Below are 24,258 nucleotides of genomic sequence, written 5' to 3'. Positions count from 1 at the left end.
CAGCCACGAACACCCCCGGTCCCCTCCTAGCCCCTGCTTCTCAGCCCCTGCCTCTCACAAAGCCCCGTCAACCACACAGACCCTCTTTTAACACACCCCCCCAGCACCTGACCACCCCAGCCCATGCCTTCCACACAGCCCGGACTCCCCTCATCCCACCCCCAGCTTCTACGTCCCCCCGACCCCGGTCCCTGCCCTCATGCTCCCCAATCCCGGCCCCCCTCCAGTTCCTGCTCCCCCAAGCCCCGGCCATCAACCCCCGCCAGCTCTTACCTTAACTCCGCCCCCTGCCCCCACCACCCCGACCCGCACTGCCCTTCACCCCCCAGCCCCGGACCGCCCCTCCAGCCTTTTCTCTTTCACTTGCCAGCAACCTCTCATCCTCCCCATCCCCTGACCCCACTCCCACTCCCGGTTTTCACCCCTTCCGGTCTCATCCCCTCATCAAGTCCCGCTCCCCCTCCGCCCTTCCCGGCCGTGCCCAAAGCGACCTCGGGGCTGAAGAACCATGCGGGGTCCGTGGCACAGCAAGTCCTTTATTGCAGGAGGACAGGGCGGGACACTCCTCGTGCAGTCCCGGCTCCCCACGCCGGTACCCGTGGGACATCCCGGAACCCCCGGAGCAGTCAGGTGGAGGAGGAGGCGCCGGGGCGTCCCAGCGCCGCCACTGCCCGCGCCGCCTGCTCGGGGACACGGGCCGGGTCGCTGAGGATGGAGGTGGAGATGCTCAGCTGCCGCAGGGAGCTCAGGACGGCTGCGAGGACAGGGGACAAAGGGGCTGGCAGGCGGACCCATCCTCGGGAAGACGGCGCTGCCCGACCCCGCTCCAGCCCTCAGAACGATGGTACTGGTCGTTCCCGCAGCCCCACCAGGCGCGGTGAAGGGAAACCCACACTGAGCGGCTTTCGGGAGGGCCGAACCTGCCCTGCCGCCACACGGGGCTAGGGTACTTTGGCTCAGCTGGCGCGTGGGTATGACAGGAGCAGGGCAAATCACTGAGCTCCATGACATCCCACATATCAGCCCTGCCATCCCCCGGGATACCCCTGTCCTTTTCCCCTCTGTTTTTCCCTCAGTGCTTGCCAACACAACTTGCTCAGGGTGCCGAAGTCAGGCACAGTGCCACCTACTTGGCCGAAGCGCTGGGAGGGAACAGTGCTGGTCCAGCCAGGCGAGGGATGTTTGGGTGAGGCTCTCCATGCTGGCTGTGGACACCATGTCGTTGAAAGACTCGAAGAGTGGCCGGATGATGATACTGAACTGGTAGGATCAGAGGAGTTAAGGATCAGCTTTCCTATGACAATGGTCTCACTCCTTCCAGGTGTGGGCATCACTCTCCTATGACAGCAGGACAGACTTTCTTGTCTGGACATGGAGCAGAACTGCTGAGGCAGCGCAACAGGCCATGGAGCAGACTTGCTGCACTCCCACACCTGGCACTAGCCCAAGCTGCTGAGGTGATGGCATGAGTGTCACCTGGATAGGCAGTGGAAGAGATGCAAAACTCTGTATGGCTGGGGCTGCCAGAAAAGGTTGCTGAGACACAGAGTACATCAAGGAACCAGCTAGCAAAGTGCTCAGGGGCATGGCAGGACACCAGTGTGTCCCATAAACTCCCCTGTTGCTTCCAGCCTGCAGGGACCAGCCTGGTGATTTTGTACAGGCAGATATCCACAGAGATACCTCCACCACAAGCATGTCCTGGAGCCTATGTTGGCTCTATGATACCCCATGTTCTGAGGAAGGAGCTTCCCAGCTCTGCATCAGAAGTCACCTCTGCCTTGTCTAGATATCCTGCGCTGGATGGGAACATGGGCAACAGTGCCTTTCATTACTGGCACTTGGGATTTCACAGATCTCACAGACTCTGCCAGTGTCCAATCCATGCTCACAGAGGAGAAGATTTAGCCCTTTGCTCACAGGTTCCTTGGCCCTTGGTCCTCTCCATCCCTGTGTTTCCAGGGCATGCCATGCAACCACCAAGACCAAGCCGTCATGTCCCCAGTTTTGTGTCTGCATCTTTCCTAATCCATGGCTGCTGCCTCTCAGAGCCAGTTCCCATGTTATCAGAAGCAATTCCCTCTATGAGCTTAGCTCCACTTCTGTTCTTTCTGAGAAACATTTATCCAACTGGTTTTGACCCCCTGGATCAGAATATCCCTCCTAACCACAGAACATCACCATGTTCACACCATGTGACTTTGGCTGGGAAACATTTCCCTGTGGTCCCCAAAGCCTCCTAAGCTTGAGGGACCCGAAAGACCCAGCAGCAGCAAATGAACCAGACCACTGGTGTCTCGTGGAGAGTGAGAGGGAGCAGCAGGCACTGACTCCAAAGGATACGATCCAGAACTTCCAGTTCTGCAGCGTGGAGGAGCAAACGTACTCATCAAACATTCTGCGCATGTTGTCAAAGCGCTGGCGCGTGATGGGCACCCCTGTGGCAGGCAGCTGCTCCTGGCACAGACTGTGAGGCACAACCAGTATTGTGGGGCCATGTTCAGGAGACTGGGAGCCACAGAAGCTCAGCAGGAGTTACCAGCCAGTGTCCCACTCCCAGGGCAGGTGTGGGGGACCTGGCCCTACTCTGTCCTGCCTCTGGAGCATCTGCCTTCCCACAGAAAGGGTTTGAGGAGGGACAGTTAGCTGGGAGGTGCTCCAGAGAGACCTGCCACATCCTACTGCTGTTCTGGCACTGCTGCTTGCCTTGCCTGGCTACCCCAAAGCAGCCAGTGCTCTTCCCCACCTCCCCCAGCCACAGCCCTCTTACTTGATGGAGCCATTGAGCTCCTCGATCTGCTCCCGCAGACGCAGTGCCTCATCCTGCAGGGCTGCCCGCTCCTGCTGCAGCTTGCAGATGTACTCAGCTGTCTTCTGCAGGGTGGTGGCCTTGCTGACCTGGGGGCCATGGAGTGAGAGGGGAAGGGGGCCCAGACCACCCTCACACACGCACTGTGTGCCTGCTGTGTGCTCCAGCCTCCTGCATCACAGGCTGGCGTGCAGGAGAGGAGCTCTGTGCTGTGGGTCACAGTAGGGATGCAGCATCTCTGGGTGATGTGCCATGTCCCTGCATGCCCAGGGCTGGCCCTGGGTGCTCACCTTGATGCTGGGTTGAGCACTCAGTGTGCTCACCAAGCTGTGTAGCGTGGTGAAGCCAAGCTTGATGTTGAAGCGTCTCTTCTGCTCAGCAGAAATGTGTGTGATGCGGCGGCTCTCCAGCTGCAGGTCAGCGCCGTTAGGCACCTCCCAGCAGTGGGGACAGCCACGGGTCACCAGCCTCACTGGGGACTGGCCCAAAGCTTGAAGTGAGGGTGAATGGGGGGAGGAGGAAAGGGGGGTGCATATGAAGTTGACAGCTCCTGCCATACCTTGCTGGACTCAGGCCTTCCTGGACGGGACATGGTCTGGTGCGGGGAGATGCTTGTACCCAGCCTTGCAGTGGGTCCTGGGGAAGCCTGGCTGGGCTTGGGCCAGTCACTGCCTTAAAAAAGAAAGGTGCTGCTATGAAGAGAGGGATAGCAACAGCACTCATGACAAGGTGATATCTCAGCACCTGGGATGGGCAGAGAGGGGCATTCCACAGTACTGCCCCCACCCCAGGACAAGCCACCCCACTCAGTTGATGGGAATCATCCAAGCACACATTACCCACACAAGTCCCACTCATTTTACAGCTGCTCAGAAATAGGAACATCTGGGATTTGACATTTTAAATTCCCAGCATTTATTGGAGTGGAAATTGCATGGAAAGAGTTGCAAGGGTAGCAAGGTTGTAGGGTGCAGCACCAAATTGAACTGGGAACAACACCAGAGGCTGGTTTCCAGCAGCCACGCTGGTTACCACGGGTGAAAGTGGATGCTTCCTGCTCCAAAACCGAGCTCTGGGATTTGAAAACCACAGTCCGACATTTTGCTCCATTTTTGTCTTTCCCTATTTTTGCTTTTGCTGCTGGAGAAAGAGGCAGGTGAAGGGGCACAGAAGGAACTCTCCATACTCAGCTGGATAAATGGGATTGAAGCCAAAATGAGAATTCCCACAGTGTTTGGTCCAAGCTCTCTGCAGGAACCCCAGTGCCCTATGGAGCTTCTTGGGGTCCTCCAGACTCACCACAAGCTGAGGTGGGGGACAGCTGCTCTGCCTTAGGGACTTGCAGGGGATCCGGCTGCATGTCCACTGTATGCAACAGCACTTGGGAAGGACTGGAGTCAGGAGCCAGTCCTGGGCTCATCTGGGCCATTCTGGAGAGGAAGGTGGCAGGGACTTTGGGGACAGTGCTCTGCTGCTGGAAAAAGTCAGAGGGAAGGGAAGTTGGGGGATCAGCACCCCACACACACCAGATTGGCCATTGCCCAGGCACTGGCAGCCAAACCAACCCACAAGGGGATGGGGAAGGGGGATGCGCAGCCTCATGCCACCATCTTGCAGGCGGCCCAGGAAAGGGACCCTGCAATCAGTATGTCTCTCACCTCTGCCTTGGCTTTTTTTACAGGAGAAGAAACTCAGGCAAATCCTGTCATCCCCAGCCACCCAGAGATGTGGCCCCTCCTTCCCTCCATTTCTGTCCAGCCCATAGCAAAGTGTGACCTCCAGACCCCATCTCTGCCCCTCCCCATCAGCCAGGAGAAGGCAATTCCCAATCCAGCGGGTTGTTGAGTGCTTACCGGGGAGACAGGGGCTGTGGGCATGAGTCCTGCACCCATCGGGCGAGGGGTATCCAGCACCACGTCCTGCTTGGCTGAGGGAGCAGGGAGGAGATGGGCACTGCTGCGTGGGGCTGTTGGGGCTGGGGTGACCTTCCTTGCGCAAGGAGACAGCCAGCCCCACCCTGCACCAAAACTGCTGCAGCCCCTTCCCTGCTGGATTGCCCCAGGGATGCACCTCTGGAGGAGGAGCCTGTTCTCTTCGCAAAAGGGATGTTCTCCGAAGCCTCGTGCAGGCGGAGAGCCCCAGCCCATAGTACTAACAGGGCCATAGAGACCAGACTGGGGACACAGGAACTTCCCAGCAGTGCCCGTAGCCAAGTCCTGGGGCTGGGCCACATCCCCCTCTGAGGCCACTGAAGCCAGGGCAATCCCTCAGGCATGGCTTCACCCCTGGGTTTGGAACGACCCCACTATGGGGACAGCCATGTGCCCTGCCCAATATTCCCTGCGTCCTAACCCCAGGGAGAAATGGGGTCCCACTCTCATCCCCACAATAGCATGCCCCCCACCTCACCCTTGTGTCCCCCAACAGCCCCCCAACCCTGTTACCTGTAGTCAGGAGCTGGCTCGGGCAGGGGTTGGGCGCGGGCAGGTGGGACAGGGCGTGTCCTTGAAGCCTCCTTGCCTTGGTGCCACTGGGTTTTGCCTTGGGTCGCCCACCCCCACCCTGGGGCAGCCCCTTGCAGGGGGCAAACCTGGGGTTGCCCAGCAGGGTGGGAGGTAGGAGCTGGGAGGCAGCAGGGCTGGGGTACCCCTGGGGCCCCATGCCTGTGGCATAGCCCAGCCCTGGGACGTAGGGGGCGAAGCAAGGGCTCGAGAGAGGGGAGGCAGGGTGGGTGACAAGCGAGGGGTCAGGTGAACTGCTGTAGGGAAACTTAAAGTTGGGGACCGAGGCAGGGGAGAAGGGGGGTTCCAGAGTCAGCAGTGGTGCTCGGGGCGATGGGATGGGGGGGACATAGTGGGGTGCTGGTGGCTCCAGGCTGAGACACTTGCCGGGGAAGTCGTACTGCAGTATGGGCTTGTGTCGGAGCTGGGGGCTCAGGCTGCTGGGTGCCACGTCGGGGGGATCAGGGGGCAGAGGGGCCAGGGGCAGCTCAGAGCCCGGGAAGGTGCTGTGGAAGCTGAGCTGGGAGGCGCCACTGGGCTGCAGAAGACATGGCAGGGTCAGGGCAGGTGACTGGTACACCACCAGTAAGCCACAGGCTGCAGGCTGGGATCCCACTCACCTGGAGGGGGGTGCCAGGTAGGAGTGGGGCCTCGGGGCTCACAGGCAGACCCCGAGCACCCATCAGGGACTCCCCACTGCTGAACAGGGGCTCAGCCATGGGCGAGAAGCAAGATGAATCCTGGTAGCCCAGTTGTATCTGAGATGGGGGTGTCCGGTGGCTGGTGAAGATTTCTGCAGAGCCAAGTGGAGAAACAGTAACTGGCATAAGCGGACCTGCCCAGAGAGGAGGGGGTCACACTGGGACATGAGGGGTGGAACCATGCGCTGTTACTGGCACTCTGCACTTTTTGGGGCCAGGGCAGATCCAGTACATTTTTATCTAGGGCCAGCATTGTCACATGCATAGGGGCAGGAGAACCCACCTGGAATGCCACCCAAATGTGGGGACTCTGTCCCTGACACCTAGCTGAGTTCCATGTGCCCCAGCCCCAGAGCTGTTCCCAGGGGTGTGTGTTGCTTTATCAGCCCCAGGCTGTGGCAGGGATTGTGACAGCCTGGCTGGGGGGCAGCCACAGCAGAGAGGATGGACAATCAGGTCGTGGCATTCCCAAGCCATGGGGATGGTCCCCTGGAGTGGTGACAAGTTCTGTGCTGCTCACTCCAGCGCTGCTGTGCATGCAGCCTGCGGCTAACCACATCCCATGGCCTTCCTGAAGCCAAGCCGCGTGACCCTGCCATGACTCCCCCTCCCTTCCTCTCTCCTTCCCACAACCCTGATCTTTCCGCAGGCCCAGACACCACAGCACAAAGGGCTGGCCCCATACTTCTGGCAGCTGTCTCCCTAGGCACATCAGCCCCATGAATGCCTTGGCTCAGTGCCAATGCTGGTTCTGGCATTGCCACAGGGAGGGGTTTTCATGGAGACGATAACTGTGGGATATGGACGGCACTGCTGGATGCTTCCATGTAGGATGGAGCAGGAGGGTTCACTGGGTTGGGTTTGCTGCCTGGAAGCCCCTGGCACAGGTGCAGCCACTGGGGACAAGCACTTGCATCTCTTCCGGGAAGAACACAGCTGTACTCTCCAGCCCTTGGCTGGCAGTGCTAGCTTCAGTCTCTGCTGCTAGTGCCTGCCTGGTGTGCACACCCATGCTCAGGGCACCATCTGTGGTCCAGGCTCCAGCACCTGGGGTGCCCTGGTTGGGACCCACAAAGGCCTGAGACCCTGCTGAATCTACACCAGAGGAGCAAACATGCCAGCTCTGTAGGATGCCATGGGACTGGGCACAGTGATGATTCCAGCATGCCACGTGCTGCCATCTGAGGAGAACAGTGATGTGAGACAGAAGAGAGACACTGCTGAGATGTCCCAGTTATCTCTCAGACTGCCCCTTACCCCTGCCACAGCCATGGTGAATTCCTGACACAATGTCAGGGCCATCCCTGCCCCTCCACAGGCCAGCACTTTGTGTGTGCTGCAGTGCTGCCAGGCAGGAGGTTGGCTTTCCTGGATGCTGTCCGCCCCCACATTGCCCCTACCTCAGCCATGCCCACTCCAGGATGTCCCTGCCACCAGCACTGAAGCTTTGCAGGTATTTATAGGAATTTGTGGTACCCAGCCTGTCAGACCCTCTTGTGTCTCTCACTACAGGAATGGAAGGTGGTTGGCAGTCCCTGGTAGCTTTGTCCTCCCTTTCTCCCACCCCTTCCTCACCCCATAGCTCTTGCCGATGCTCCTCCTCACTCTTGTATTGCCCTGTTTTGCTCCAGGCAGTGCAGCTTGGCCAGGGCACAGCCTGCTCAAGGGAGAAGAGCCTGTGTGGTCAGCAAACCACACCTTTGGTATCCTGCTCAAACCTGGGGATGCTCTCCAATGTGATTGGGCCTTCCCAACCCAAAGACCCTCCAGCACTTGTCCCAGGCTTTGGGGAGAGCCCTGGAGTGCAGCAGGGCATTTCTACCCCATGGGATGGACAGTCCAGCCCCAGTGCCCAGCACCAATCCTACCTGGAGCACGGTGCCAGCAGGGCACAGGGCCGGACTGCTCCCTCGCCTTTGCCTTCAGGACTTCTCCATCTGCCTCACACCACAGTCCAGCACCCGCTGCAGACACGAGATGCTTCCTCATTTGGGGATTGGTTTGCAGACACTGACTGACAGGCACTGGGCTCTGCCACACCACCCCACGCAATGACAGCCCTGTGACCCCATAGTGCCCACCCCACATGCCTGCCCTGTGTGGCTGTGCACAAGGCTTCTGGGTGATCTTTGGTCCCAAGCTGCCTGCCCTGCTGAAAAAGTGGCCCTTTGGGACATAACTGGGTTGGCTAGCACCCAGCACCCCAATCTCCTCTCTCTACTATCCCCACAGCCCCAAGGGTACCAGGAACACACGGTGCTCATATGTAATACCTTATCACCCAGAGAGTTGCTCCAACCAGGACAAAACTCATGCACCCCATGGGATTCTACTCTGTCCCAGGACACACTAGCCTGGCAGACCAGGAGCCACAGCCATACTTGGGACCCTCCCCAGCTCCAGCAGTGTCCCTGGGCTGAGGCACTGGACATGGTCAGAGCAGGAAGGGATGTTTCCTCGTGATATTGTGGTCTGCAGTAAGACCCATGCCATTGCCAAGAAGCACCCTGCAGTAAAACACAGGCCTTTTCCCAGGAAAAAAGCCAACCTGACTGATGTATTGGTTCAGAAAGGAACCACCATGCTCCTGTTGAGCTTGAGGCTATGCTAGGTCCTCAGAGAAGTGCTGGAGCTGCTGGTGTGATACCATACACGACCTCGGGATAAGGGACACTTATCAAGTATCAATTTGACCCACTTGGAGCTGTCACACCTTCCAGCAAGTGATGCCCACTTGGGGCACCAGCCATGGCAACAGACCCTCTTCCCAGCACACCTCATTCTGATGTGATCTCTGGTTGCATGAGTTGAGAGGATGGTGGCAGGAGTCTTCCCACCTCATCCATCCCAAAAGCATCCATCTCAAAGGCACCCATGCCACCTCCTGCCCTGGCACATAGAGCGCGCAGCCTGCTCCCTGCCAGCATCTGGTCTTGCAACATCCCACAGCCATGGTGCAAGTACCCTTTTTTCCTGGAGGAAGTGGAAGTGGAGGCGGGCCATAGAGCTCCAGGGTGCTCACACAGCGGTCTGGAGATGCTGGTGCTGCCCAAGGCCACTAGCTGTAGCCAACCCTCACTGGCTCCCACCCTGCGCAGTGTGTACAGGCCACCAGCTCTGGCATGTTTGAGGGTGAAGCTGGTCCCCAACAGTGCCTTGCCCTGGCATTTGGGCACACTGCTGGGACATGTCCCAGCTGACTGCATGGACATTCACAGCTCAGAGCCTGCATGGCAACATGGGGGAGTTTGCTACTGCCCACTTGCTGGTGTTAGCTCAGCAGCCCCCTGGCCCAGGTGGACACTGGCGCCAGATTTGTCTTTGGGCAGCCTGGCAGGAACAGTGATTTGTCCCCAGGGGATGTAGCACAGCCCAGTGCAGGGTCCCAGCTCCTAGCCAACCACCCAGGCTGCATGGGCAGTGGGTGAGGGACTCAGCAGAACCTACTGTCTAGAGGTTTCCTCTTCCTCTGGGGGACAATTGTCCTTCCTCTATCTGCAGCCAAAATGAGGGACTTTGGCACTCCTTCCACTTTGGACATATCCTCTTTTTGTAGAAATCCCCTCCCACAGCTCCTGGCCAAGCCCTTTCTGACTTTCTGTGGATCTTTCCAGAGGCAGGCAGGCACAACAAGGCTCTGTCCTCAGCCCCTGCCCATCCATGCTGCTTTTCCCATGCCATTGGATGCCCAGTGTTTTCTGCCTGTCTCAGCAGCTCCCACTGCTGCCAGGCCAAACCTGTGACCCCCCATTTTAGGCAGTCACAGGGTGCAGGGCTGGGTGGGATGTGGTACCATATCCAGGCTGCATCTTACCTGATATGTCCATGTCATCCAGGCTGGGCTGCAGGGGTGCCAAATCCGGCTGTATCATGTCAGCGTTCCCAACATATGCTGGAATAGGGCAGAGCTGGAATATCAAGGCCCAGCCACCACTGCATCCCCAAGACCCACCTTGAGGGCTGCTCCCACCACTGCCTTTATACTTGCCTGGCTGCCACACCTCTGTGTCACCCCAGAGTCACCCTGTACCACTGCACCCTGCTCTGGGCAGGGAGATAAGTGCCTACCCTATAGACAGCCAGGGCCATTCCATCCCACCACTGTCCATCAGCACCTCTAGGGCCTCACCCAGTTCCCAGGAACCCCAGTGAAAGGCTGATCCTTGGCACAGGTTGGATCTGCAGACACCCAAGCGACATGGCCAGGTAGGGACAGTGAAGAGTGGCCATGGAAGCAGGACCTGCCCTGGGGGCTGGGGCAAAGTCCTTCATGGTGCCAGTGGTCCCTGGGGAGCTCAACCCTGGAACAACGTGTGCTGGTGCATAGGAACCACAGGAGAAGGGGATTATCCCACCCTGCCTAAACACTCCTTTAGCATCCCCTCCCCTGGGATGTCCCTGGGCAGGATAGGAACTTCCCCCTGCTCCATTAGGGCAGATGCCAGGGGACCCTGCCTGACCAAAAAGACATGGCTGGTAGTTCTCAGGGGCTAAGCCAAGATCCAGCCTCTGGATTCCTCCTCCACATCCTGCTGAAGCATAGTCTGAAGCACCTACCATCCTCAGGGAGTGCCTGGTGGGTGCTGGGCATCTGTGTCATGGTGAAGAGGGTGTCAGATATGTCCGAGAGGAAGGTGTCCAAATCAAAATGCTGCCTGCTCCCATGCTCCTCCTCCTCATCCCCAAGCAGCATGGGCACTACGTTGCAGAAGAGCTGGTTGCACCATTTCTCTGTTGGCCTCCAGGCATCCTCATCCTGCATGAGGTAGAGCAAACGAACCTTTTGTGGGTAGGGTCCATTTCTGGCTCCCTGGCTGCTTTCTCTAGCAGCTTCCATTTTAATGCTTGGCACATTGCTGCTTCCAGAGGGTGGAATTGCTTAGCATCCCATTCCAATGGGCTTATCATGTCCTGGGGCTTTTCTTTGCCCTTCTGCCCAGTGCAGGGGTCCAAATCATGCTCCCCTTTCTCTCTCTTCCCACTCTTTCTCAGCAGTCTCACCGTCTTTGCACTGGAGATCTCTCCATCCTGTGTGGACTTTCGGAGCTGGAAGGAGAAGACAGCCGATGTCACTCCCCAGGCAGGGAGAGCTCAGGGCATCAGCCAGCATCCCCCTGCCACGCTGGCAAAAGCCTGACACATCCCACGCTGTCAGCCATGGCTCCAGGTTCCAGGGCACACTCTTCCATCCCACTGCTGGCACTGCCACAGGACAGGGAGCAGCACTCACCCGCTTCTTATAGTAGATCCTCCATTTGTGGTACTCCCTCATCACCACTTCAATGCGGCGTTTCCAGTAGTTTCCCTCCAGCACAACAGCCTGGGAGGCAGGACAGGGGGTCATGGCTGAGCTCCTCAGCCCCAGCACCCTACAGCCAGGACTGCTTTCCTTGTGCCATATCAGAAACACCTTTTCTGGCAAATCCATGAAATGCAACATGTCCCTAGATCCCCACTGTACCACAGAGACCTGCTGCTGCCCCAGAAAGCTGCAAGGGACCCTGGCCTACCTCTGGTTTTCGGTGCTCATCAGCCTCCATGCCCTCCAGAGGGGTGATGAAGCCGCATACAGGGTTTTTCCTCCGCTCCACATCTGCACAGGGGAGAATACAGCTGGCTGTACCTATGCCCCATCCCTATCTCTGCACCTGTACATGGTCATTCTGGTGCCAGACTCATCACACTGGCACAGCCTAGCATCTGGCAGACAGAGCCCATACTCACATTGGATGTACCATGCTCTCCAGATCACATTGTTGAGTCGAATTTTATCCCAGCAAAGCAGCTGCAGCCCCTTGAAATTCTTCCACTTTGGAGATACTAGCTTCCCACTGAAACACCAAGCAAAGGAGAGGCTGAGGGGCACCGCCTTGAAAGATGCCCAGGGAGCAAGTACAGCCACGTGGCTCCGCTGCAGGTGCTTGCCAAGCACCGGTCACCCACAGGAGCATTCCAAGCTCCTGCACACCCTGGGAGCAGCACAGACCTAAACCCTGAGCTTCACAGACCCACAGGAGGCTTCTCAAACCCCTGGATTAAAGCAAAGAACACTGAGGCATTGATTCCTTGACGTTTGAACCCCACCTTCAAGGTGGGATCCTGCTGCCCCTGACCAAGCCAGCTGTGTCCTGGCCCTGGGGGACAGGAAGGCAAGTCTCCTGCCCAGGTGTGATGTGTGGTGACATGTACTGTAGTGGTTCTTGCCTCATCACAGTGTTTGGGCAGCTAATTCTGACCCTCCATTTAACAGCAGGCAAGGGCTGGAAGTGCTGCCTTCAGCTGGGGCAGTCATGGGCAGCCATTGTGGAGGGTCTGGGAAGGCAGGACAACACTGGAGGATGTTCAGGATGTTAAGGGACACTTGCCTGTGCTCCAAGACAGACACAAAGTGACACCAGCCCTGCCGTCAGCCAGAGCTGCCCTGGCCTCTTCTCCACACTGATCTCTGCAAACCTGACCCCCCAGCCCCAGCTGGGCTCCCTGCTTCCCATTCCCTAGTTCCCAGAGGCAGCTGTGTTTGTTCTGCAGCTCATGGGAATGGTGATGGTGATGTCCCTGATGGGATCTGCAGTGCAGGAAGCCTCATTTTGCTCCTTGTTTCCATCCAGCAGAGGGACACAACTGAAGGGTTCTTGTGCAGCCACTGAGGAGGTCCTGAGGGCTCTGCTGCCCCAGGAGCTCTGCAGGGGAGGCCAGGGTCCCTCTGGCTTACTTTGGGGTCCAGCTCTCGAAACAATATGGCATGGCCTCGGGGCTATGCCAGGTGCTCCAGGGGCCCCTTTGAGATCTGGCTGCAGGCTGCATGGCATTCCTCCCTGGGAAGCCATGTCCCTCTCCAGCAGACACTTTGTACTCTTAAATATCTTGATGCTGCTTTGACTCCCACTTTTCCTTGGTACGTGTGTGGAGCAGGAAAGGTGGAGGCTGAGCTGGTGTCAGGATGCTGTATCCCCTGTCCCCAGTCCCTTCAGGTGCCACCAGGCTGTATTCCCAGGGAGGTGCTGAGGATGAGAGTGTATGAAGCCTCTGACTCGTTCATTCAAGCTTGTGAAACCTCTACGTGTTCTCAAAAAATTATTTTGGTGGATTCTGACCTGCCTTGAAATCTGCCTCTGGCAGAGGGGGAAGACTGGGGACCCCTACAATTCCAGAGCCTGATGCAGGGATGTGTCTGGGAGCAGGTGCAGGAGTGGATGGGCATGGTCTCCCATGAGGTAGACCCAGCCTGATACATGGCCCCAGGGGCTGGGGAAGGACCTGTAACTCCAGCCTGCAGAGAGTTAAGGCTGGTACTGACCACTCCACTATCACCAGGATTTTGAACTTTCCCCAGGTGCACAAGGCAAACAGCAAGATGGTGCCAAGTGGAGGAGCCAATAGAAGGGACAGGATTCCTGGGCACGTGGCCAAATCATGCTGGTCAAGGTCATGTTCCTCACTCACAGCCAGCTCAGAAGAGCAGCCTGAGCCTGTGGGACACACCTTGGCCTTGTGTGAGGCCAGTGGGCCATGGCTAGGAGTTGTTGAGGGGCCTGGAAGCAGCAGGGAGATGCCTTTCAGTTTTACCACCAAATGCCTTTTTCCCCCCTTAATGATCCTTTCAGTTTTGGGGCTTAACAGGCTGATCTTTGCTCCCTGCTGTGGCTTGAAAAGGGCCCCACCCTTCCCTGCAATTATCTCCACTGGGGATATGGATGCAAACTTTACATTGAACCATGGGAAGGGTATAGGGTGCCCCAAACAGGTTGGGGGTCCTGCTGCCCTACACTGTCAGGAGAAGGGGGACACAAATCTGGCTACTATTGTGCTGTGGGGTGTTTATGGGATAGGGTGAGGTGGCAACAGGGCTCAGCCTGGGTCCAACACTGGCACAGGCCCAGCAGCACCTTGTTTGGTCTGTGACTCATTTACCCATGCAGCAGTTTCAGTTGTTGCAGTCCCTGATTTCGTGGCAACATGGGTACTTTCCTCTTCATCAGCAGCAAGAGGAGCAGGGAATAGAGGAGTGATCTAGAGAGATGTAGGACTGCACCAGCACACCAGCCCAGCCCCTCTGCACAATCCTGTAACAGGATCAGCCTCAAAACCTTGGGGAATGATAGAAGAAAAGAGTGCAGCTCCTTGCCATGAATGACAACAGCATCACAGTGCAGCGTGGGTGGGTTTAGCCCAAGCACGAGCCTTTCCCACTCATCAGACCCCTAGAATGGAGGTCGTCTGCCAGAAAAAAAATGGGGTTGCATGATGAACGCCAGTGAATGCATCTCTGGAGTCTCTGCCTGGTGTTCACTACTCCTGTGTGAGCACTTAAGGCACTGTGAATTAACAAATCAACAGCAGCAATTCTACCTCTCCCAGGGGAGACATAGGCTGACAAGAGGGTGAATTAGTAGGGAATTGGCAGACAAGAGACTTTAAATCACACGAGAGGGAGAGGCCTAGTGTATACTCCAAGTCACTTCCCAGTCTGATGTCCCTGCCTGCCAAATATCCTCTCTGGAGCACAAGACAGATGTTGCCAGGTAAGACTATGAGTGACTGCAGTTTGCATCTCCCAATCTGCCCCCAGTTTTCCTTCCTTCAGAAGAACGTTCCCCAGGACAGTGATTCCCAACAATAAGTCACAGGAGGGGGTGTGAGCCCAGGTGCAGGTCACACTGTGGTGATGGAGAGGATAAGCCTTCTGGTGCTAATGCCAAAGTGTGAGCAGCTCCTGAAGGAGCTCAGCTCCACCTTCAGCTTTTTTGGGTAATGAGACACAGCCAGGTGGGCATCAGGGAGAAACAACATTCTAAGGAAGGATTCAAGGAATGCAGGATGTTGCAGGAGGAGTGAACAGGATCATTAAGCAGGAAGCTGCTCTAAATGTCCTGGAAAACAGGTAAAAAGGAACTGCTTCATCCTAGCCTTAGGAGGAAGACCTCAAAGAGCGAAGCTGCCTCTCTTTGGGGAATCTGAGGAAGCAAGTTACTGCTGGAAGCAAGCCCTGATGTGGAGAGAACGTTTCTTTACTGGTGAGGGGTGATGCACAGTCCTGCCCATGGAAGGAAGACAAGTCATATTCCCAGAATGATTGCTCAGGCTGAGACAGGGACTGCTATAATGTCTGTGAAATGCAGGGGAGGAATGCTGGAGAGGGGTGGAATTCTAGCTGTAGCCATTGAAAAATTTAGGGAAAGTTTAGTGAGTTGCCATTGAAATAGTGTGAGCCCAGGCAGCAAAGGATGGGTGTCTGCAGCAGTCACAGCTCACCAGGAGACAGGCTAGTTTTCCCCTCTGCTCCACACTGTTATGGCCAAGTCTGGACACTGTGTCCAAGGGACAAAGAGGGAGGTTTACAAACGGGAGTGATCCTGGTGGAGGATGTCAAGGTGGTTGGGGACTAATATGCATGACAGGAGTGTGAAGGATGGGTTTGTTCAGCCTGGAGAAGATGAAGAGAGAATTCTGCCATCAGCTGCCCAAAGAAGGAGATGGAGCCAGACAGTTCTCAAACATGCACTGAGAAAGGCCAAGGGGAAACGGACATAAGAATTGGAACAGGATAACTCCAAACTAGAGCCACGGACAGCAATTCCCTGTGGGAGAGGGGCAGCCCTGAGCAGGCTGGACAGGTAGTGGGCTCACATCCTCATCTGCCAAAGTGGTGGCCCTGAGCAACCTGACCTGGCTTTGGATCTAGTCTTGCCCTGCACGAGGGTTGGATGAGGAAGTCCACAGGTGCCTCCCAGGTGACAGCATACAGTGGTTTTTCCTTGGTTAGGAAGTTAGACTGAGCTTAACTGTGGGTGCTCTCCTGAGGACTGGAGAATATTGGACTGTTAACCCCAACTGAGGCTGTGCTGCCCCTGGGAACCTGGCTGGGAGGGGAGGTGTGAAATGGCAGGTGATACAGAGAAGTATCATATCAGACATTAAATGTAGAAATGCACCAAGAACACTTAACTCCATTTCTCCACCCTGATACCTTTCTCTAGCTGCTGCCTACACGTGTGTCAAAAATGTATGAGAAAAAAAAGTGAGTGAGCTGGGGTTGTCCAGCCTGGAGAATAGAAGGCTGTGTGGAGACCTTAGACCCACCGCCCTCAGCGCTTAAAGAGGGTCTGAGGCAGCTGGAGAGGAATTTTGGACAAGGGCCTGGATAGGACAAGGGGGAATAATTTCACGGTGTCAGAGGGCAGGGCTAGATGGGATATTGCTAAGAAATCCTTTCCTGTGAGGTCCCAGCATAGGTTTTCCAGAGAAGTTGTGGCTGCCCCATCCCTGGAAGTATCCAAGGCCAGGCTGGACAAGGCTTGGATGAGTGTCCCACTACATAGGAGCCAGTATCTGCACTGCCATGCTCAGTGCAGGAAGGAAACGAGCCACTGAGAGTCCAGGGGGTAGGGAGAACTGGAGCAATGGAGCCCTGACTGCAGTGCAGTGGCCAGTCCCACACAGTACTCCAACTGTCAAAGACCTTGTACCCTGTCCATTTCCACTGTATCTGGGAGTTCCAGAGCCCAGGGGTACACTGAAGCTGCCTTGCACCTCATGAGTTTGAGCACCCTGGTGTGACAGTTTGTTTCTCCAGCCTCAATGCTGCAGGGCTCAGATATGGAAAGAATGGGGCTGGGAGAGGAGAGAGCAAGGCCACCAGTGTCTCTATGTCCCCTCAGGGGTGAGTGCCACGTGCTTCCAACCAGGAAGCCTGATCCTCACCTGGGTCACCCCACACTGAGGCTCCCTGTGCTCCCAGAGAGCACTGCCTTCCCCAGCCCCTTGGAGCAGAAGCTGTGCTGTGCTAGCTGCTGGCAAACTGGGGTGATCCCATCCACCACATGGGATATGGTGAAGGGTCAGATGTGCACAGCTACGTGGGAACTGGTACCCTTGGAGTGCTGTCTCTGTGCCCAGCATCCCCAAGCATGTCCTGGCAGTGACTACATTCCCTATTGCATCGAGCATTTAAGGACTCCGAGGCAAACCCTAGAGCTCAGCCACTGGATGAGATCCTAGATGAGGGAACGGGCACCTCTTCAAGGCTGCTTTGCTGAGGTTTTGCTTTAACATGGTAGTACATCATCATCTAGGTTTTCACATTTGGACATTTTGAGAAAGCAATGCAAGCAGTTTGGCACTGACTCCACCAGAGCAAGTCATGCTGATGCCATGCTGGAGAGAACTCAAAACCTTGGGGCTTGGCAAAGGAGGGGAATGCCTCCAAGAACGAGAACCGTGGCCATAGGAGACATGTTGCAGTCTGTCCTGTTGTCACCAAAGAGCTGTCACTGGGCTTTGGCAATTTGTGCAGCAGGGAAACAATGCAGTCACCAATCTGATTTTGCAGGAGAGAAGGAGTAATGCTTTCAGGAGATTTTGGGCAAAACCTGTGCAGCCATCCAGCCCCAAGTGCTACTGCATGTCATGGAATAATCTCAGGATATGGGGACAGAGTCAAGGATGGAAGGCAGGACTCCTGCTCAGGCATGGATTGCCAAAGAACTAAGTGTTAGCTGTCCTCAGGGTTGCTCCTGTTCTAAAGAGTGTGCTAGGTCTGGCCATGGGGGAAATACAGCTGGGCACAGCAACACCAGATCTCATGGGAAAATGGAGGAGAGTCAAGCTACACCTGAACAGAAAAGTTTCTCACCTGGCTCCATAGCCAACAACACAAGATCAGCTCTTTCTCCCTGAAACTTTCCAGGATGGCAATTTCTGAGCATATAGCACATCACAGCCCATGGAGGAGGAGGTCAGATGGAAACAAATTCCTGGCTGGGGAACGGAGCTCAGCTAGCCTCCTGCCTTCAGCTAGCTGGGGGTCCATAAGACACATGCAAGGGCTCTGGGACTCACCTGTACTCCAGGCTCATGCACTCAAAGAGCCGGGTGAGGGTCGGGTCGATACTCCAGGGATCAGCTGGCTCGGGCTTGGCATGGTGGTGCCGTCGCCGGGGCAGTGAGTCGCTGTGCGGGCATGACACCATGAAGTGGCCACTGTGGATGACCTGGGAGGAGTTCTGTGCCGCAGCATTGGGTCCTGTGCCACCCACAGCTGTGTCCTCTGAGTCAGAGTCGGAGATGGGGCAAGTCCTAACCAGAGGCTCCAGGAAAGGTCCCGGTAGTCCCACCTGAGCTCCTGCCATTCCTGCTGCCTACTGGGGAGCCGCTGTGGATCTGACCCAGCACGGTGATGCACGTCCTGGTTGAGCTGAAGCCCTACGGCCACTGCATTGGCATCGAGCACATGCTGCTGGGCTCCCCAGTTCAGCACAGTGGCACCACGCCTCCTCCTGGGCACCTCCTCCACCCAGCCCACGCCGGTCTGTTCCCCGCTCCAGGGTTCAGCGTTTGTTCCCCGGGGCGGATTCGCTCCCAGCCCTATTTATAGTGCTGGTGGGTGATCCCGCCCGTAGCACACCATCAGCAGGACACGTCCAATGGCCACCAGGCACCCGCCACCGGAGCTTCAGCTCCATGCCACCGTCCAACTCCAGCTTTTCCATCCCCCACGCACCTGGGGAGGAGCACTGTGGGTCCCCTGTCCCCCCTTGCTGCGGTCAAGGGTTGGCTGGCAGTCGCCTCTGTTTACCCGGAGTTAATTGCTGATCTCGGGTGCTGGTGGAGTGAGGAGCGGGCGGTATTTACCCAGCGCCTCTGCTTTAATGGATCTCCCTGCACTTTCAGGGGAACAAATACAGATTAAGGGACACAAACAGGTAAAATTATAGCAATGGGCACTCAGCTCAGCACAACACAGGCCAAGGCACTGAGCCAAGTGCCGAGCTGAGAAACAGCCCCAGGAAAACCTGCTCCAAGCTGTGACCCATCAGGAGAGGGGATACAAACAACAAATGTGACAGAGAACAGCTGTGAGCTTGGGTGTGGTGGGATTTACACACCTTGTTGTCATGTAGTCCTTAAAATCAAAGAATCATCAAATCCTGGAATGATTTGGGTTAGAAGGGACCTTAAAACTCACCTCATTTCACTCTCCTTCCACTATACCAGGGACACCTTCCACAAGAACAAGTTGCTCAAAGCCCTTTTCAACCTGGCCTGGAATACTTCCAGGGATGAGGCAGTCACAGTTTTTCTGGGCAACTTGTGTTGGAACCTACTACCCTCACAGGAAAGAATTTTTTCCTAATATCCAGTCTAAATTTACCTTGACTTGCCTTCACCTCTGAGGTTTCCTGAGGGAGGCAGGCAAGGCTTGATGCATCAACCCCCTGCTCCGTGACAGTGGATCTTGGATAAATGTGGATGTGGAATGTGCCATTCCAGCCAGACCTGTGTTGCAAGCATCTGCTCACTGACCTGAGCCACAGAGGGACACAGCACTTATAATTTCAGACTTAAACCACTTCTTTTCTCCCTAGTTTCTGGCAACTTCTTTCCCAGCCCCACATCCTGGAAGGAGCACGCATGCCTGGAAAGCCCCCAGGCATAGATCTTAGGTATCTCTGATGGAAATACAGTATAAATGGGTGGGATAAACCCAACACAGATACTGCAGGCATTGAAGCCCTAATCCATTTTGTAGATGGAGCTGAATGCTTTCCATACCATCCGCGTGAGTCCAAGAAGGGTCAGCAGCTATCCACAATATTTTCCAGAGCTGGAAGAAGAATATGCACAAAAAGCTGGCTTGGATAGCTTCTATATTGGTTGGTGCAAACCTCCCTTTGAGGCCATATCTTCACTTGAGAACCATTTCTTCATTTTCCAGCCAGATTTTTGTAGATCTGTAACTTTTTGTCCCCTCTGTGATTCATTATAACCACGTCAGCCTGTCCCAAGCTGCCTGTCAAGATGTTGAAGAGAGAAGTAATTTTAAAAGTACTGTCTGCATACATTTTAAAGCAGTAATGGGCATGTGAGTGTCCTGGGAAACTAAGAATTAAGCAAGGCACAAAGAAACAAAAATATCAGAGATACAGAGGCTTTCTGGGCACATTCCACTCATGCTGTGCAAAAGAGATTTCCCAGGATTTTGACAAAAACCATTTGCCATATGTTCACCAGCCGCAGGCAGACTTCAGTGCTCTGAGACAACATCTGTTTGAGGGAAACAGAGAAACATCAGTGAGGCTTTTGTGAAAATCACAACTCCCTCATTCCTGGTCTAGCACCTCTTGTGCTGCAGAAAAGGGAAATCCCATGGGCAAAGGGCATCCAGCCCAGGGAAGGGAGTTGAGCAGGTGTCCTACATAGGGGCAGGTGGGCTGCAGAGCTGAGGAATTTTGTAAAAGGCTGTTTGGATCCTAAAATGCGTGATGCTAAGCACAGCTGTAGGGATGCAACACAGTCTTGGAGAGAGTGTGGCAAGGGGGATGTAGTCTGGAATGCAATGCAAGATGGGTGCCCTAAAGTTGTCCCAGAGATGTCCCAAAGGTGCACTGACACACAGGTGGTTAGAGACCACAGTCCACAGAGCAGTGCTCCAAAATTATCCTGACATCATGCTCAGAGGTGTGGAGAAAAAGCCTGTGCCTGGGAAGGGCATGGCTGGTACAGAAGGGTTGGATTTACTAGGGTTTTTTTTACTAGGATTGGATAGGATATGAACAAACATGAAGATCTCCATGTCATCCAGACAGCATGGGGGCACTGATGTGTGCAGTCACAGCAGTGCTGGGTGGGGATGGTTGGGCTCAGACCTACAGCATTCAACAGATACAGAGGAGCACACAGCTTCCAGTCTGTTCCCATGGGATGGTGAAGTCCTAAAAATAAAAAATTCTAAATAAAAAAAAAGCACTAGGAATGGAACTTGTAGCACTGTTGCCAGGAGCAATGTAGAGAGGAAAAATATATTGTGAAAGCTTTATTAGAAAACAAACAGCAAAGTTGGTGGCCTGAGTACATCTTCGTCAAGGAGACGTAGAAACAAGGAGAGCTTGTTTAAAGGAGATTAAAAGGAGCAGGAAACAGCAGCTCATCCATTTCCAATCCCTTGCTATTCTAGAACACTTCCAGGGATTCTCTGGGTAACATGTGCCAGGTCCTCACCATGCTCATAGTGAAGAATTTCCTCCCAATATCCCATCTAACCCTGCCTTCTGGCACTGGGAAGCCATTCCCCCTTGTCTTGTCACTGCAGCTCCTTGTCCCAAGTCCTTCTCCAGCTCTCCTGGACCCCTTTAGGCACTGGAAGTGGCTCTAAGGTCTCCCCAGAGCCTTTTCTTCTCCAGAGGAACACCTCTAGCTCTCTGAAAGTATCTCCAGAGAGATTCCAGCCCTCAGAGTGTTTCCAAGGCCTCTTTTGTATTTGCTCCAACAGGTTCAGGTTTCTTGTGCTGAGGGCTCCAGATCTGAGTGCAGTATTGGTCTAAAGATCTCCAGAAGTCGTATTTCTCTACCTACTGAAAAATTAGTAATAAACACTGCATTTGTAGGAACTAATGGATAAAGGGAAGTGGCAAGGCAAGTGGTTATGGACCCAAGGCTGTCAAAGCTCAAGAAACATTTGCACAGTGCTGTTTGGAACATGGTGGGATTTTGGGGGTGTCCAGTGCAGGGCCATGAGTTGGACTTTGATGATCCTTGTGAGTCCCTTCCAACTTAGGATATTCCATGAATCTATGATTCTGTAAATACAATAAACTGAGGAAGAGTCAACATAGTTTTTATGAGAATGTTGTAGCTCAGCTGTTGCAAGATGAGGTGGTGTGTGTGGACAATATAATGCCATCCAAAAACACTTTTAAGAAAGTCTGTCATGGAGTTTTCAGAGACACTGAGCGGTAACAGATCAACAGCTTGCCAAGATAAGGCAAACTGGTAAACATGCAGATTTCCTGTTGGATCTCCACTGGGGCTGGAATTTGCAGAATATTCATTATACAGAGAAAAGGCTGCAAATAGGATGGTCATGGTGTTTCTGCTGGAGAAAATAGTTCAGAACTGTCACAGCTAAAGGTGGCTAGAGAGTACTGCAGAAGTATTTCAGGCTACAGAGTGATAACATCAGAAATGAAAGTCAACGCTAATAAGGGTAAAGTAAAGCACATTCGTCACTGCAGACTGGGGCACTCTAATGCCAGTCAAGAGCTGAAGGTAACTGTAAGCAGTTCCCTGAAAACATCAGCTGAAGATTCATGAATAATTAAAAAGTAAAAAAGCCTCCAGATATTGCAAGGAAAATACTGCTTGCCCCAGTATAAAACAAGGTCACAAGTCTGTGTAGCTTTGGTGCCTGGCTCAGAAAAGATGGAGAAACACTGGAAAACGTCACAGAGACAAAGAAAATGGGTGGTCAGAAGTAGGAATGTCATCCTTGCAAGAAAAGCCATCAGGGCTGTTAGGAAAGAGGTGAATGAGGTGACAGGCACTGACAGTGTAGACATGGATGCAGTAGGAACAAGGAATGTTTGGAGGTGGTTATTCAGCACTTTTCAGAGCTGGAGATTGGAGTGAATGATCTCCAGACGTCCCTTTGAACCCTGACTGTTCTGTGTTTCTGGGGGGACCAGGCAAAGGAAGGGCTGGCGTGTTCATCTCCGGATGTTGTGAAACCAAAAGTCTAGTCAGACTTAATAAGGAATTGGATAAACTGTTAGAGGACTGGAACTATTGAAATTATTTGTGTGTCCAAATCGAAGCTGACTGATGGGAACTCAGGACAGAGGTGCAAGTTCACCCTTGGCCTCCCCTTGCTCAAGTGGGTGTTTTTGGGCACAGAGTGAGATCATCCAGACTGTCAGGGTGAGAAACATCCCTGGCTTGTCAGAGCCACCTGGGCAGCTGTTCCTCAGGCCCATGCAAGAATGGGCACAGAAAGTCTTTGTACTTTCCATCATTGGCTGCAGATGAATAAAAGATCTGAAAAAAAAGAAGCAAATGATATCTTGTACAAGTTTACCATGTTCCCTAGGAAACAATTATGAAGTCCATATTAAATCCTTTGGAAAAAGTTGAAAAATCCTGATTCAGGGAAACATGTTGTATTCTTTCTACCTGGAAAGAAATTTTCTGCTATATATTTTCTGCTTGCCCAGAGAAGCTGTGGCTCCCCCATCTCTGGAAGTGTTTAAGACCAGGTTGGACAGGGCTTGGAGCAACCTGGTCCAGTGGAAGATGTCCTTGCCCTTGGCAGAGGGATGGAGCCAGATGAGCTTTAAGATCCCAAACCATTCTGTGAGTCCATGATTCAATATCTGTGCAATGAAGTTCTTGGTGCTTTTTTACTTGGGTGTCCTCATTCACATTCCCTGTCTCAGGGGCCTGTCCTGGTGCTGACAAGATCTCAACACTCCATGCAGCAGCAGGACAGAGTAAGGAACATGGAAAAGAAAATTGCAACCTGCAGCTAGCTCCTTGTAGGGTATTTCTGGGCTCTCCTTGTCAACCAGACTTCCTTCCCACAGGAAGCTGCCTGGCAAACCCTGGGCAAGAGCTCCCTCTGGGGACCAGCAGAAATGTAGTGATGAAATTGCACTTCTCAAATCCCTTCTTTTTAGTGACATTGCATTTTAAGTGGGTTTCATGATGGTGATACGTACCAAGTTGTTTGCCCAGAAAGAGGAGCCTGCTGGGGGGGGGGACTATACCCCATCTCTGTTACTATGGGACAAGCTGAGCCTCCCTGGAGAGAGCAAGAGAGGCCTGAGGAAACACAGCAACCTTGGAGCTTGTAGGAAAAGTGAGGTATCACTTCAAAAAATTGTAGCATGGTTCCAACCCTACTGTCATGGCCAGGGACACCCTCCACTAGGCCAGGTTGCTCCAAGGCCTGTCCAGCCTAGCCTTGGACATTTCCAGGGATGGGGCAGACACAGTTTCTCTGGGCATCCTGTGCCAGGGCCTCACCATGCTCATAGGAAAGAATTTCTTCTCAATATCCCATCTAACCCTGCCCTCTGGCAGGCCCCCTTGTCTTGTTACTCCAGTGTTTTGTCCAAAGTCCCTATTTAGATCTCTTGGAGCCCCTTTAGGCCCTGGAAGGGGCTCTAAGGTCTCCCCAGACCCTTCTCTTCTCCAGGTGAACACCCAGAGCTCTGCCAGCCTGTCTGGAGCAGAGGGGCTCCAGCCCTTGGAGCATCTCCATGGCCTCCTCTGGACTTGCTTCAACAGCTTCACATCTTCCCTGTGCTGAGGACCCCAGAGCTGGTGGCATCTCTGCAGGTGGGCTCTCGCAAAGGCAGATGGGGACAATCTCTTCCACTTGACAATTGACACTCTGGTTAAAGATAACAAGGGGACATGGTGCAAAAGAGACTTTTCTGCATCTTGCCAAGTAGACTCACCATGAGGATGGAAT

At 54.4% G+C, this 24,258-nt stretch overlaps 1 protein-coding gene across 9 annotated transcripts; it reads right to left on the bottom strand.

The window, feature by feature from the left end:
* Nucleotides 1–516: 516 nt before the first annotated feature.
* On the bottom strand, nt 517–18,353 carry MLXIPL (MLX interacting protein like). Of its 9 annotated transcripts, none has more exons than XM_056506590.1 (18): nt 17,850–18,353; nt 11,736–11,842; nt 11,522–11,604; nt 11,242–11,331; nt 11,013–11,057; nt 10,569–10,767; nt 9,826–9,903; nt 7,880–7,975; nt 5,931–6,103; nt 5,254–5,848; nt 4,663–4,736; nt 4,109–4,283; nt 3,369–3,481; nt 3,100–3,219; nt 2,771–2,898; nt 2,344–2,467; nt 1,131–1,260; nt 517–754 (listed from the first exon to the last, which is right to left on the bottom strand). In XM_056506590.1, the coding sequence occupies exons 1-18, from the start codon at nt 18,137–18,139 to the stop codon at nt 627–629; spliced, it is 2,748 nt and encodes a 915-aa protein (XP_056362565.1). In that variant the 5' UTR covers nt 18,140–18,353; the 3' UTR covers nt 517–626. The 9 variants fall into 9 exon arrangements, with proteins under 9 accessions (XP_056362565.1, XP_056362567.1, XP_056362566.1 ...); XM_056506592.1 differs by having other exon boundaries at nt 3,100–3,180; XM_056506591.1 differs by having other exon boundaries at nt 4,109–4,280.
* Nucleotides 18,354–24,258: the final 5,905 nt, after the last annotated feature.

Source organism: Oenanthe melanoleuca, chromosome 19 (genome assembly GCF_029582105.1).
Source record: "Oenanthe melanoleuca isolate GR-GAL-2019-014 chromosome 19, OMel1.0, whole genome shotgun sequence".
In the NCBI taxonomy this organism is placed as follows: domain Eukaryota; kingdom Metazoa; phylum Chordata; class Aves; order Passeriformes; family Muscicapidae; genus Oenanthe; species Oenanthe melanoleuca.
The sequence above is the reverse complement of the archived record's forward strand: the minus strand, read 5'-3'. Positions and strand labels throughout refer to the sequence as shown.

Bases quoted from the DNA above. Each gene is read 5' to 3' on its own strand.
- MLXIPL (XM_056506590.1), bottom strand. From the start codon at position 18,139: ATGGCAGGAGCTCAGGTGGGACTACCGGGACCTTTCCTGGAGCCTCTG. The intron at 6,104-7,879 runs GTAGGATTGGTG...TTGGCTCTGCAG, and splicing joins CTGCTGGCACCGTGCTCCAG to AAATCTTCACCAGCCACCGG. The intron at 1,261-2,343 runs GTATCCTTTGGA...TGATCCTACCAG, and splicing joins AGAACTGGAAGTTCTGGATC to TTCAGTATCATCATCCGGCC.